At 41.2% G+C, this 15,182-nt stretch overlaps 1 protein-coding gene across 2 annotated transcripts in view; it reads left to right on the forward strand.

The window, feature by feature from the left end:
• RALGAPA1 (Ral GTPase activating protein catalytic alpha subunit 1) overlaps window positions 1-15,182 on the forward strand; it is an 882,008-nt gene that overhangs the window by 121,401 nt on the left and 745,425 nt on the right. For both annotated transcript variants that reach the window (XM_030214290.1, XM_030214291.1), the window contains exons 9-10: window positions 2,457-2,665; window positions 8,157-8,387. In XM_030214290.1, coding sequence (XP_030070150.1) covers window positions 2,457-2,665; window positions 8,157-8,387 — 440 coding nt within the window. The remainder of the gene's footprint in view (window positions 1-2,456; window positions 2,666-8,156; window positions 8,388-15,182) is intronic.

A 15,182-nucleotide genomic window follows, 5' to 3' on the forward strand; every position in this document is an offset into this window, starting at 1 on the left:
GGGCAATTTCTCGTAGTGGTAAATCTGGCCATGGAAGGAGAAGGAATGCAAAGCCTATTATTTAGGGAACTCAAACAGAGTGAGGGAGTATAGGGTTTCTCCGAGGACAAGCAGGCTGCTTGTTCTCATGTGGGTCGGCGTCCATGGCGGCCCAGAAACGGAGCATTTTTTCCAGCAAAAATCCATAAAGCTTTGTGACAGCTTCCGGAGCATGAGGGACTTGCACTGCGCATGCACGGCCATCTTCCCACCCGCGCGCGTCCATTCCTGCCTCAGTTTTTCTTTTTCCGCAGGGAGGAGAGTGGCTGCGTGACTTTGGCGTTTTAGCTCTGTTTATTCGCGCTTTCTTTGTTGTTTTAATTGCCTCTTTCGTCTTTTTCTTTTTCCAGTTAAAAAAAACCCCCCAAAAAACCTTATATTCTTCTTTTTTCTCCTTTTTAAGTTTCCTTTCGCTTTTGTCGTGGCCTTCTTAAAACAAATCTGAGAATTTTTCTTCACCCAACGCATAATTAAACTCTGGAATTCGTTGCTGGAGAACGTGGTGAAGGCGGTTAGCTTAGCAGAGTTTAAAAAGGGGTTAGACGGTTTCCTAAAGGACAAGTCCATAAACCACTACTAAATGGACTTGGGAAAAATCCACAATTCCAGGAAAAACATATATAGAATGTTTGTACGTTTGGGAAGCTTGCCAGGTGCCCTTGGCCTGGATTGGCTGCTGTCATGGACGGGATGCTGGGCTCGATGGACCCTTAGTCTTTTCCTAGTGTGGCATTACTTATTTACTTATGACCAATAAACTGAAATGGATTGCGCAAAGAACCAAGGTCCTGTGGTTCCAAAATCAGGGAATTGAGGTCCCATTATCAATATCTTTGTCGAATGGTCAAAGCTTTACACTCGAATCTGAAACCAGAGTATTAGGGGTCTTGCTTGATTATTCATTCACCACCTCTTCCCATGTTAATCAGCTATGGAAGAAAACATTATTCAAAATGAGAGAGCTACGTCTAGTCAGACCATTCTTTGACCAAAAGGTCTTTGCACTACTAGTTTAAATGTTAGTCCTATCTGCTTTCTGTTTCTTGGTATTAAGTGTCAGTATCAGAAAAAAAAACAAACTGCAAATCATACAGAATATAGCTGCAAGACTAATATGCAGATTGAATAGATATACTAGTGTTTCAACTCATCTAAACAAACTGCACTGGCTTCCCATAGCAGAAAGACTCAGGTTCAAAGCTTCTTGTTTAGTTTTTCAAATCTTACAGGTCTTCACCTCTGAACTGCTGACTGACTACTTCGCTATATCTGGTCCAGTCTAACAGACTGCAACAACTAATGCTAGCATCACCATTTCAAAATGACAATTCAAAATCAGAAGACTTTTAGCTCTCTATTCCCCATACTTGGAGTCAAAATAGGGAACTCTCTACCTATTTCCATCAGAACAGTAAACATCTACCTCATCTTCAGGAAGAGGCTAAAGTCCTTTCTATTCCCAAAGACTGCTTCATAATAGTTCATCATGACTTCTGCTTCTTAGTTTCATCCATAATCATTTCCTTTAATGTTTTTAATCTCATGCTTTACACCAATGGTCTCTAATGTTTCTCATACCTCACATTTAACACTATCTGCTGTTGTCTCATCTAGAATGTAAACCGCACTTAACCCTGGAAAGGGAATATTAGCGGTATACAAGAATTGAATAGTTTTTATTCTTTCCAACCCAGTGGAAGTGTGTTAGGGAGGATCAAGGATATTTGTCTTTTGGGGCAAAAGAACTTTTGAAAATTTTTTTAAAGAATGTGATCAAATTTGGCATGTGGGAAGAAACTGGTGAAAAGGCATTTCAAGTTCAAAAATGAGCCAGATCGGACTGAGGATTTCAGTGAGAAGGTTTTCTCACAAAATGGCTCAGTGCATTTCTGTGGGAAAAGATGTTCAGCTTCAGCAGCATGGAAACTTAAATATGGTTATACATAGCACCTCATCCCCACAGCTACCCCCTAACTACCCACCACCCTGAATGAATAAAACTGCCACCTTCTTTCTCTTCTGTCATATACATATGGAGTCTGAAATAATTCCATGAGCAGAGATATTCATGTTTTCCCTACTTGTTTAAGCTTAATGATGACTTGGCAGAACTTTTGTTTTCCTTAAACATGTCATGTTTTGATCATAATTCCTGCAGAATAGCAAATTAGAAGCATTGCAGTTTAGGGGAGTTGATATAATAACATTGTATAAGGGTTTATGTAAGAAGGTCAGGGTCCTGGGTGAAACTGACGAATACTTGAAAATAGAGAGATTTATCGTGTTATAATTATGCCATTACAGTACTATAATGATTTACAGTTACTTGCCAACAACCAGTGAGGTTACTAGCTCTCAAAATTCTATAGTTGAATAGGAAACTGAGGTTAGTACTTTCTATTTTGTACTTGAAACAGAGATCCCTCAGACAAGACCAAAGCCGCACTATGTGATGATAAAGAAGGATGCTGAAACCAATGAAGCAGTGTATTGTACAAAAGAGCCTTTTCTTAATGCTCGTGTTATTTTCATTCGATGGCTGGTATCTTTCTGGCTCGAGCCAAAGCCACAAACAGGACCTCACATTCCTGGAATGGAAGGTGAAAATGTGCCAAAAAATATTCAGGTACGTTAATGAAATATCTATTTAAGAGTTCTTTAGCTTCATCCTTCCACAAGATTTCTACATTTATACAGCAGTTTAATTATAACAACAATAATGACTTGGAGCATCTTATAATACAGTCATGCCCTGGACTGGTTTAGAGGCTTTCTGAAAAGCACCTGGTTAAGATGAATGGTTTTCCTTTAGATAAATGGTACGCATTTTTCAGAGTCCCACAGGGGGGGGTCACACCTCTCTGCCACTCTATTCAGTGTGTTTATGTCCTTGTTTAGGATATGAACTTGAAACTGCAGGCTTTAGAGTGTTTATATATGAAGGTGATATCACAGTGTTAATTTCAACTCCTGTTGACATTCTTTGTCTAATGTTTTGATTGCTAATTAGATGACTAATAATTGCCTTAAAGTGACTAGTGACAAAACAAAAGTTTTACTAATAGGTCATAAGGAAACAACCGCACACTACTGTACTTTTTCTCTAAATATAAATTGCAGATTGGAACCCTCTCTAAAGATTTCTCAGCATTTGTCCTGAGAAATCCAAATAACAACTTTGGTTAAGAAATGCTTCTGGATAATGCATAATTCATAATCTCAGACATATGAGGAAATACTCTCACGAGATAAGTTTATGCTTGTAGTTCAAGCTTTAATTTTGGGTAAGTTGGAGTACAAGAAATGTATTGTGAAAACTGCAGGCCATACAAAACACCGTGATACGGTTAATATGTTCTTAAAAAAAATTTGATAGTGTTTCATCCTGTTACGTTCAACTTCAATGGCTGAGAATAGAAGGTAGAATAATTTTTTAATTTGCTGGTATATTTATGAAATAGTACAAAGATATGCGCCAGCTTATATATTTTCTCTGGTTAAAGTGCTAGGTTCAGGAATTAATGCTCACAGTACTTTGACTATCATGTCCAATATTTAAGAGTTTGTGGTTAAAACTTTATTTTTTCCTTTCTAATCTCTTATCAAGTAGCTAAACGTTGGAATGCTTTGCCTTCAATTATTTGTCTAGCTTATTACTCTTTTCATAGATTGGTTAAGGCCACGTTATTTAGGAAATTTTGTTCTTATCCTATAACTTGTTGTTTTAAAAATTTTAATATTTTATTGTTGTAATTCTCAGCTTATGTTTGCTGGTTTAATTTGGCTGTGATGTGCTTCGAACCAATATTGGTCTGAGTGGAATATAAATTCTTGGTAATGTAACAGGGAAGTCCTGCTCATGGAAATATGTTAATGGCACGTATTATTAGTTATAGTGATATATTGCTGCAGTGATTATATTGTGAGAAAACTCAGAAGTTTCATAAGGGGCAAAAGTATAGCTTGTTTCAAACCTCCCAGTAGTTTGTTCCACTGTAGTTAACATATTGCTATGGACCTTTGTCACGGCCTCGGGAGCCTTTGCAAACTGTCACGAACTCAGGGAAACGCGAGCTCTTGGGCCACTCTTGACAAACAGCAGCAGCAGCAGCAGGTGAACCTTCCACTCAGGACTGGACTAAACAGGCAGGACTGGAACAGACCAGAAGTGCAATAAGCACACAGGCAGGAACAGACCAGAAGTGCAATAAGCACACAGGCAATACTAAGAAACAGCACTTAGCTAGGCAGAAATTGGGGTACACAGGAACTGAGCTTGGCTAGGCAGGAGCAGAGTATGCAGCAGAGCCATGTAGAGCTGGAAGAAAGACACTCAAACGGGCTACATGGCCGAAGTGGAACCCGTGCACACCAGTGCCCTCATCTTGTGTGGGCCACAAGGCCAAACTGGAACCCAAGCACAAAGGCAGAAGGCAAAAGAGAAGGCTCATAGGCACAGGCAAGCACAAGAAGGCTGAACACACACAAGCAGCAAAGCTGCACTGGAGCCCACAGAAACATAAGGGCTAATGGTAAGCTCAAGTATATAAACAAAGGACCTAGACAAAACTCAAGGCAGAACAAATAAAGTGGAACATGAGGCAAGGTAGACTAGGCAGAATGCAAGGCAAGGTAGGAGCTAAACCAGCATACCAGCAATCAAGCAAGGGCCACAACAGAAGTGCCAAGCAGGCACAGAGATGACAAGCAAAAATCAAGACAGAAGTGCTAACCCTAGCACACAGGCTAACAGACAAAAACCAAGGCAGAAGTGCTAACTCTAGCACACAGGCAAACAAATAAGGAGCAAGGCAGAAGTGCTACACAGGCACACTAGCAAACAAAAGAAACAAGGCAGCAACTTGAGGCTGGGCCACACGGCCACTCGAAAGCCACACACACAAGCAACACGAGGCTGAGCCACTCAAAGGGAAAAGGGAAGCCACACAGAGAAGAGGTGCCCACACATGCAAGGAGACAAGATGGAAGTAGGCACATAGGTGAGGAAACAAGGCAGAAGTGCTACAAGCACACAGGAAAACCCGGCGACCTTTGGCGTTGCAAAGGCCCTGATTGAATGTCCTTACCTTCCTTATGAAGGCCTTCACCGATGATGTCATGAATACAGGAAAGAGGCTTGAAGCACACAGAATACCAGAGTGAGGCTTGAAGCACGCAGAATACCAGAGTGAGGCTTGAAGCACAGAAGGGATAGCAGAGGCAACAAAGGAAGAAAAAACAGACTGCAACCACCTCTGAAACTGACCACTGGATGACAAGGTGAGTCCGAAAGTAGGGTCACAGTCGTGACAACCTTTTGATTATAATTTCATTTCTGGTTTTAGAATATTGACCCTTGCATAATCTGTTGCCTATATAGCTTTAAATTATTGAGTTAAATTTTTTGTGGGGATGGGACAGTGTCTCCTAGTCAGGTTAGTTTTGTTATTACTATGACCATGATGAACCTCACTCCTAAGCCAGGGTACATGGGATACAGTCTGTATCTTAAATTTACAAACAGTGCTCGTAAATTAGAGTCATGGGGAAAGAGGTAATGTCCTATTGTGGATTAAAAACTGGTTAAAAGATAGAAAACAGAGAGTAGGGTTAAATGGTCAGTATTCTCAATGGAGAAGGGTAGATAGTTGGCTTTTGCAGGGGTCTGTGCTGGGACTGCTGCTTTTTAATATATTTTTAAATGATCTAGAAATGGGAATAACTAAGGAGGTAATTAAATTTGCTGATGACACAAAGTTGTTCAAAATTATTAAATTGGAAGAGGATTGTGAAAAATGTGGACCATACGAGACTGGGAGACTGGGCATCGAAATGACAGATGACGTTTAATATGAGCAAGTGCAAAGTGATTCATGTGAGAAAGAGGAACCGAAACTATAGCTACGTGATGCAAGGTTCCACATTAGGAGTCACAGCACAGGAAAAGGATCTAGGTGTCATCGTTGATACTTTGAAACCCTCTGCTCAGTGTGCGGTAGCAGCTAAGAAAGCAAATAGAATGTTAGGTATTATTAGGAAAGGAATAGAAAACAAAACGAGAATGTTATAATGCCTTTGTATTGCTCCATGGTGCGACCGCACCCTCTAATACTGTGTGCAGTTCTGATTACCGCATCTCAAAAAGATATAGTGGAATTAGAAAAGGTGCAGAGAAAGGCGATGAAAATGATAAAAGGGGTTGGTCTGACTTCCCTATGAGGAAAGGCTAAAGCAGCTAGGGCTCTTCAGCATGGAGAAGAAATGGCTGAGGGGGAGATATGATATAGGTCTATAAAATAGAGGGGATAGGAATGGGTGGACATGAATCGCTTGTTTACAGTTTCCAAAAATACTAGGACTAGAGGGCATGCAATGAAGCTATAAGTAGTAAATTTAAAAGAAATTGTAGAAAATATTTCTTCACTCAATGTGTAATTGAACTCTGGAATTCATTGCCAGAGAATGTGGTAAAAGCAGTTAGCTTAGCAGGATTTAAAATAGGTTTGGATAACTTCCTAAAAGAAAAGGCCATAACCATTATTAAGATGGACTTGAGAAAAATCCTCTGCTTATTTTTAGAATAAGCAACATAAAATCTGTTTTACTGTTGGGATCTTGCCAGGTACTTGTAACTTGGATTGGCCACTGTTGGAAGCAGGATACTGGGCTTGATGGACCTTCAGTCTGTTCCAATATTGCAACACTTATTCTTATGTTGCAGCATTGTTTTCTTTTGGATTATGTATTCTGTTGTCTGCTTTGATATACCACTCATCCAAAAAATATCTAAGTGGTTTACAATAAAAAAAAGTTTATAACAGAGAGAGGTAAACAAGGCGACACAGACTAGGCTTGGCTAGGTTGCAATAAAATAACTCCACAATGGGAGTAAGATGAAAATGAAAAAAAAAATAGTACAAAATAATAGGAATGGGTAACAGTAGAGATGATGCTAGACTTGGACAAGGGACCAACATAATGCTGCCAGACAATCTACAACATATTAGACAAGGCTGATCAGGGAGGAGAGACTGTGGAAAATAAAAGATCTTCAGTGTCTTCTTCTGTATGCTGCTTAGTACAATAGTCATTGCAAGTCCTGTTGCTAAACATCCAACATTTTTCAACCACTGGCTTTGAGTCTTTTCATGAAGGTAAGATGTGTTGTATTAAACCATAATGCAAGTCATAGTTAAAATGGTTTTCATCTCTGTTCTTATGGGGACATGAGCTATTTAAATATGAGTGCTTCAGCTATAATACCTAAAGGTCCCTGGTAGTGTTTTTAAAAAAATCTGAGTTTTTTTTTTAAACTTTGTAAGTGAAAAGTGTTTTGATCTTAAAGCCATGCCTGCAGTATAAAGTAAGGCGAGCAGTGATGTTTTAGAACTTTGAACTGGCACCAGTGATCAAAGGCTGCCTACACCAAACCAAATATTTCTGTCTCGAGATTCCATAAAAGCTGTAGCTGCCTTGATAGATTAATAATATGGATGAGAAAACAACAAAGTTCAGAGATTAATTCAGTTAACTGATGTGCTGAGAGCTTTTTCCATACGTACATATGTGGCCTCACATATTTTAAGCATGTTACAGTAGTTGTGTTAGCAAAAAGAGAAAAAAGTTTGATAGCTAAAATGAAATTAAGATTTCCTTTTATTTTAATTTTCAGTCAAGTTGATTTATTGCCCACCTTTTCATTCAAAATGTTCAAGGCAAGGTTCAAGTCGCAAAATCACACTAAGCAGTAGACAATTAAGCCAATAAAATAGAATCATCATAACGTTAGACAGCAATAAAAAGTGGAAAATGTTTCAAAGACAAAATCATAAAACAATGTATGTCATACTAGCATTCTTGTTAACTCTGTTAGTAGATTTTAACAATTTTGATCATTTTAGCCTTATCAAAGTCCAGTTTTCATTTGGTGTAAAAATACAAAAAGCATATTGTAACCCAAGAATAAAATAAAGTGTAGCAATAAAACCAATAAATGGACCTGGTTATGATCTGAGGCATGGAGCTCATCCTGTATATTGGCTGTTAACTTGCACTTACATTTACTTGAGTGAATGGTTACTGCACCGCTTAAAATCTTTTGACTTCTGTTATTACAGAGAGCAGCTGCTAACATGGCTGCCAGAGAGGACAGTAAAACAGAGAACACCGAACGAACGACAGAACAGGAACAATCTCATTCTAACACAAGCACTCTAACAGAGAGGGAGCCCAGTGTATCCAGTCTCTGCAGCATTGATGAAGAGCATGTAACGGACTATGAGATCGTGCGCAGAGTCTTCTCGTCCAAGAGGAGTAACGTTAACTTTGTCGTAGAGATTTTCCGGCAGGTGAGTTGGCTGCACTGCAGAGATAATTTGGCTACTGGTATGATCTTCAAGGCTACATTTTCATTTATTTTATAGCTAGATTGGGCCTAGAATTCTTAGTTTATTTACAGGTTTAGTGAAATGGATATAAAACCTTAAAAACGGTGCTCGATAATATATCCTTTTGTTTTTAAAAGAAGAGATACTTTCTGTATTGGCTGTTCATGTGAGAACTGAGGTCAAAGCAATGTGACCATGTTATATAATCAAAATTATTTTAGGTTTGTTTTTTTTTTGTAACACTAAAGCAGAGCCAATTTGGTTAAGTCAGGTTTATTAATTTATTACACTTGTATACCACATAATCCTCCATTGTCTCAGCAGTTAACAATGAACATAGCCATTCATTCAAATAACAAAAACATTCAAATTAATGGATAATTACACACATTTAACTAGCATATATTAGAAGTAACCAAATCATTAATTTCCTGGTTTTCATTAGGTAAGTTGTTCCAAAGGTTAGGTAAAACAACTGAATAGGCTCTCACAAGATAAACTTTCTTAACGGCTTTAATGTCAGGAACTACATATGAGTTACGCAGACATGCTTGAACTTGTTAGAAGATGCATGACATGTTAACATTAATGAAACAGTAATTGCTGCCAGCCCGTGGATTGATTTAAACATCATCAAAATTTGTTTGTTCCAACAAATTTATTGGTAACACATTCAACTCCATAAGGCCAGTGTTATGTGATTGAAATATGACACCCTTAACAAAATCCTTGTTGCCAAATTTTGTAGCAGCCTCTAAGCATATAGAGGTATAGGTTACTGGTGACATACCTTCAAAATTTATACCATAATATATTTATTTATTTATTACATTTGTACCCCGCACTTTCCCACACATGGCAGGCTCAATGCGGCTTACATAGTAACAATATAAAGAAATTACAAAGTCGTAAGAAGAATATACAGTTTGTAGTAAAAGCAAAAATAATGGGGTTAACGGATAAGTAAATTGAGCATGGGATGGTTTGGGTGCAGAAGGAAATGAGCGTTGGGAGGTAGGTGCAGGAAGACAGAGATGAATGGACACGCGGCAGCAAAAAGGACAATGGGAAACACGGTCAATGCACAACAGCCGTCAACAAGAACCATGTAGATAAAACTGCCCAAGAAGCTCCGTTCGAAACATCCAGCAAAACCCGAAGGTGTTCCCTTTTTTGATAGTAGTTTATAAGCCATGACATGATCCTCCAGATTCAACCCAGTCTGGGCACAAGTACAAGAAATGTGGTTTGCTAGCCAATTCAAGAGTATGTATTTACTGATGGCTGCCCCCATCCTGTTAGAGTCAAAAGAAACAAGAAGCTGAGTGGGCTTTTGATAGACTTTAATCTGTTACAGATAGAGGCCAAGGCTCTCTTCCAGTCCAAAGTGTACAGTATGCTTTCACCTGGATGGGCATGTGGCTTTGGGAAAAATGTTGGCAGAAATCCAACACCACCTTAGGAAGGAAATTAGGATCCATGTGCAAGACCACTCTGTTGTTGAACAACTTGGTATAAGGTGGATCAGCTACTAGGATCTGTAGCTTACTGTTGCGTTCTCGAGGGCCTTGGCATTCTGTCAGGTCCTCGAGGCAGAACTGGAGTTTGTGAGCCCTTGGGCCACTGCCGAGGAGCGGCAGCGGCAGGCAACCACCTCGGGACTGGAAACACAGAAGAGCAGTACTGGAACTCTGGACTGGAGTAGTACAAGGCAGGCAACTAGAACAGATGAGACAGGAACAGCTTCACCTACACCTAGCCACCGTTCCTCCAGAGTTGAGCTCCGAAGTGCAGGCGGCCGGCAGGACTTGCAGGATAAGGCAGGAACTGAAGATCCAGAGGACCCACCCTGGGTCTGGGATACACGAGGGCGACAGAGCATGGAACTAGACTCAGTGTGCTGCTGCACAGCCACTAGCAAGACCCAGAAGACAGACCAAGGAACACAAGGCGTACAGAAGCTAGCAGGAGCAAGGACTAGGGCAGCAACACACTAGGCAGAACGGGGATCCGGGAATACCCACAGGGTAAACCCTCTAGCTACGTGGAGACAGGATACAGGAATAATCACCCAGGAAAACACACTAGCCAGACAGATACAGGATTCAGGATATACCCTCAGGATATACAAGCAGGGTAGGCACACAGGCTAGGCAAGGCAGGGTTCAGGGTAAAGAGAGCAAACCAGGAATAATAGGCCAAGGGTCTTGGGCAGGCAGCACAGCAAACAGAGTAACCCGGAAGAACAGGCCAAGGGTCTGAAGCCACAGCCGTTCCACACACTGACTGGGGAACTCACAAAGGCTGAGGCTTCGCATACAGACAGAGAACAAACCCGGACAAAGGCTTCACCCCAACCCAGGGTAAGCCAGGAACAGAGGCTTCACCCCAACACAGGGTAAGCCTGGAGCAGAGGCTTCACCCCAAACACAGGGTAAGCCAGGAACAGAGGCTTCACCCCAAACACAGGGTAAGCCAGGAAGGACCCACAGTCCACAGACAGACAGTGGCAGGGAAGACCCCCCACGGAAGGACAACAGAGACACAGACATAGAACGAAACTGGGCTGGAACCCAGAGAGAGGCTAAGCAGTAGTGCAGCAGACACTTACTAACCTGACCTGGCCTAAGAGCATAACACTTATGCAAAGGCACTGTCTGCAAGCCCAGCACTTCCTTATGAAGGCTCTCACTGATGAGTCACCAGCAGTAGGACAGAAGCAGGAAGTACACTGACCCCAAAGAGAGGCTTGACACACATAGGAAGTGAGCCCACAGGAAAGACAAGCAGGAGCCATCTTGGAAGCTGGCACAGAGCCGGTGGCAGCCATCTTAGATGCTGGCTCCCTAGAAAGGCATAGCCCACAGAGGTGAGATCTAGTGAAGCAATCAGCACACAGAGCCAGAGACAAGACTAACACAAAGACAGACAGAAGCCAGCAGAGCTGCTGACCCCCAGAAAGAAGGTAAGGCTGAGGGTGGTCACGGCCACAGACGTGACACTTACTGACACTGTGGCCTAAAGTGATCGCCACCAACAAGACTTTCCAGGTCATATACTTCAGACGGCAGGTGTCAAGTGGCTCAAAAGAAGCTTTCATCAGTTCATACATAAGCTCTGTGTTTTTGTCCATAGATTTATTTTATGGTTTTGTTCCAGATTATTTTGTGGAGTTATTTGCAGTAAAAACAACAATTTGTTCTCTTAGATCTAAAGATGGATATCAGTTACAGTTTCCTTCTGTGAAATATGTGAAGTATTTGGTGATTGATATTCTGAGATATGATTATTATATGTGCAACTGTGAAAGATTTACAGAAAAATGATGACAAAGGGGCCGATATAGACATCTAAAGATCTCAAACTTTCAAAGACTTGGTTCAATCCACTGCAGCTCATCTACGTCGCCATTCTAAACCTTTTGATCATGTTATTCCATTTCTCTGTTCAGAACATTGGTTACCCCTTTCTGCTCATATCCAGTTTAAACTCTGTGTTCTGGTGTACAAGTCTCGCCTCTCTTCAGCACCGGCTTATTTATCCCTTTTCTTCATCTTCTACACCCCCTCCAGGTCACTTAGCTCCTCCACAACTGGGTTACTTGGTTGCCCCCTCCACCTGTAATTTGTCTTGACACTACCCATTTCACTGCTACTAGTTGTGCTGGACCCAAACTCTGAAACTTCCTTCCTATCCACTTTCTACTTGAGCCTTCCCTATGTAAAGTTTAAGGTAGCTCTGAAAACATACTACTTTGGAATTGCATACCCTGCTACCCGTTGAATTTGTTTTTTCTTTTTTCTCCTTTTTCTTCTCCCTCTTGGCAGCTTATTTTTTTGTTAATTGTAAACCTCGTAGAAGCCAGCTTTGGCATACATGATATATAAAGCATCTGTAAATAAATAAATAAATAATCTTTGGTGCCTAATATTGGACAATCTAGCAAGGGAACACGATTTTATAACAAGGTGTCTGGTTTAAGAGGGCAAGTAGAGGCCGACAAATGTGTTTCTTTATAAGATACTACTATAAGCAGCAGAAACCATGCCTACCTTGCATACATAGATACTTAACACCTGCTCTCAAGCAGATGAGAATATCTGTGCCTTGATTGTGGAAAGAGGCATGTAAGTTTGCACATTTTATAATCTCTGTGAGTACTTGTGAACTCTGCCCACACTCAACCCAGATTCTGCCCCTGTACACAATTACTTTCAAAGTATGCATCATCGTGTCATGCCATGTACTTTTACACTGGTTGATATAAGAGCCTATTTACATGTGCATATCAGCATTTTCATGTGAAAATGATGTATAGAATTACCCTCTTAGAAGGTAATTTCTGCAATTAGCAGTTTAATAATAACAGCAATAATGACTTCTTGGAGCATCTCATAATATGGTCATTCCCTGCACTGGTTTAGAGGCTTTCTGAAAAGCAGAGCTTACCTGGTTAAGATGAATGGTTTTCTTTCAGATAAATGGTACACATTTTGCAGAGTCCCACAGGAACTTGTTTTTGAACAAGATCTTAATTCTGTTTTGAGACTTTACTTCAAAAATGCAAATTCTCACTTTGGAGGTGAGAAAATATGGATATACCCTGATGTGACAAAGATGACTCAACAGAAAAGAAAAGCCTTTTCAGCTATGAAAACAAGGACGATGGAAATGGGAGGAACTTTTTTTCTCACTTACCTGTAAATGTATTGTAAGGTTAGGTCAGATGAAATATGTTTTCTATCTTTCTGATCAGCTGAAATCTTTTCTGGATTTGAAACAACTGAAATAACAACTGTTAAAGGGGGTACACGCAGCCTTGTTTTGCTATAACTGTTATTCCTTTTAATCTTCTCTAATTCATTATCGCCCCCAAGAGATGGTGGTCTAAGAAAGCAGAACAATATGTTAAAACGTGAAAAGCAATATATTTCTTCAGTGCTATTTTCTGATGAGAATATTTCTCAACTTTTTGTGATTTTCCTTTCTTTCTGTTATGTATTTGGCTGTATTGCATATGACAAGTGTACTCTTGTTTAAAGTTTAAAATTAATAAACTAATACTAAAAAAAATAAATATATATATATATATATATATATATATATATATATATATATAAATAAAAAGGCACCTTTGACACAGTTCCTGCTGACCGGATTGGGGCTGAATTTGGTGGTGTCGCACTCGGGCGGCCAAATCTCTCCTTCCCTTCCCTCTCGTGGTGCTGTGTCTTTTGGACTCCTTGCCTGGTTCACTCAACCCTCCTTTGCTGCCTCTGGGTACGAGGTGAGTCTGGAGTGCGAGGGGTTTGCCTGAAGCTTCTCCCAGTTGAGGAGGCTTTCAAACAAACAAAAAAAAAACCCAACTTTCACTTCTAACGTGGCACAGCCAGGAGACAGATTTTCTCAGGCTCTGTGGGTGCCTGGACCTGCTGTTTGTGCTCTCCTATCTCTGTAGTGGTTTTTTTCTGGTCCCAGGAGGGTTGCCTTCTTGTGTATGTGGCAGTTGTTTCCTAAGGTTGGATTAGCAATGGTGGCACCATGCTTTAAGCCGTGGAGTTAATGCTTCGTGGCGTTGTTCCTTCTTCTTGGGACAGCAGGCTGTGTCATCTCATGTGTCAGTTTCGGCTCTTGCAGGGCAGGAGTAGGGCTCTTTACTTCTGCTGGGGAGTCTGTTGCTCAGCTCTTTGTGCCAGCGGTTTCAGTTTCGGCCAGAACTGCCATTTTGAATCTCCTGCCACCTCCTGATGTTGTCCCGTGGTTGGAACCTGTTACTGCTGGAGAGCCGGCTGCTTCGGACCCAGTGTGGCCTAGGCCATCAGGGGTTGATTTCCCCCCTTTTTGTATTGGCCTTGTATAGGACATTTTGTCAGTTCCGGGAAGCTGCTGCTAGTGGTGGTGGTGGTGGTGTGGTGTGGTGTCCGGTCTTGGGTTCTGCTCTTTCCATTCCTGCAGAGAAGCACCGTGTGGACTGAGAGCTGGAGGCTTCAATGGAGCCACGGTCCCCTCCTTCAAAGAAGTAGCATGATATCAGGATTGGCCATTAGAAGAAAGTCTGGATCCAGATGACGCTGGAGCGGAGGATCTTCCTCCCAGTGAGGATGCTTCTGTGATTCGGTTTTTCCAGAGGAATGAGCTCCAAGAGCTCATTTCCCAGGTGTCTTCCACTCTTTAAGTTTGAGAACGCTTCTAAGGATGGTGGATCCCCTTCTTAAGGGCATCACAAGTCTACAAAGTTTTCCCTATGCATCAGGACATTAAAGATGTTATCCACACCCAGTGGAAAGCTCCTGATGCCCCTTTTCGTCTGGTGCGTTTTATGGTGCCATTTCAGAGGAGGATAGGGCGATGATGCATCCCCACATAGTGGTGTCTGCAGTTACAAAGAAGAATACGGTCCCTGTTGACGGGGGCACAGCTCTTAGGGGTCTGCAGAACCACTGGATGACGACTCTCCTCAAATAGGGGTTTGATGTGGCCGCCCTTAGATTTCAGGCTACCATTTTTGGTGGCATAGTTGCTCACACTTGTTTTTATTGGGTGGAGCATGTTCTTGACTGGGCTTCGGCGGACTGGCTACACTGAACAGGATGTGCTGAGGGCTGCAGTAACAGGCCCCAGAACAAACATGTACAGAGCACAGGTCTTATCTGAGTTTGTAGACGTTCCTGTATAGCAACGTCAGCAGAAACCAATATTGTGATACAAAGAAAGTAAATAGAAGTATTAGGAATAGGCCTGAAAATTCTAGAACAC

The sequence above is a fragment of the Microcaecilia unicolor genome, chromosome 9 (assembly GCF_901765095.1).
Source record: "Microcaecilia unicolor chromosome 9, aMicUni1.1, whole genome shotgun sequence".
Taxonomy (NCBI): Eukaryota; Metazoa; Chordata; class Amphibia; order Gymnophiona; family Siphonopidae; genus Microcaecilia; species Microcaecilia unicolor.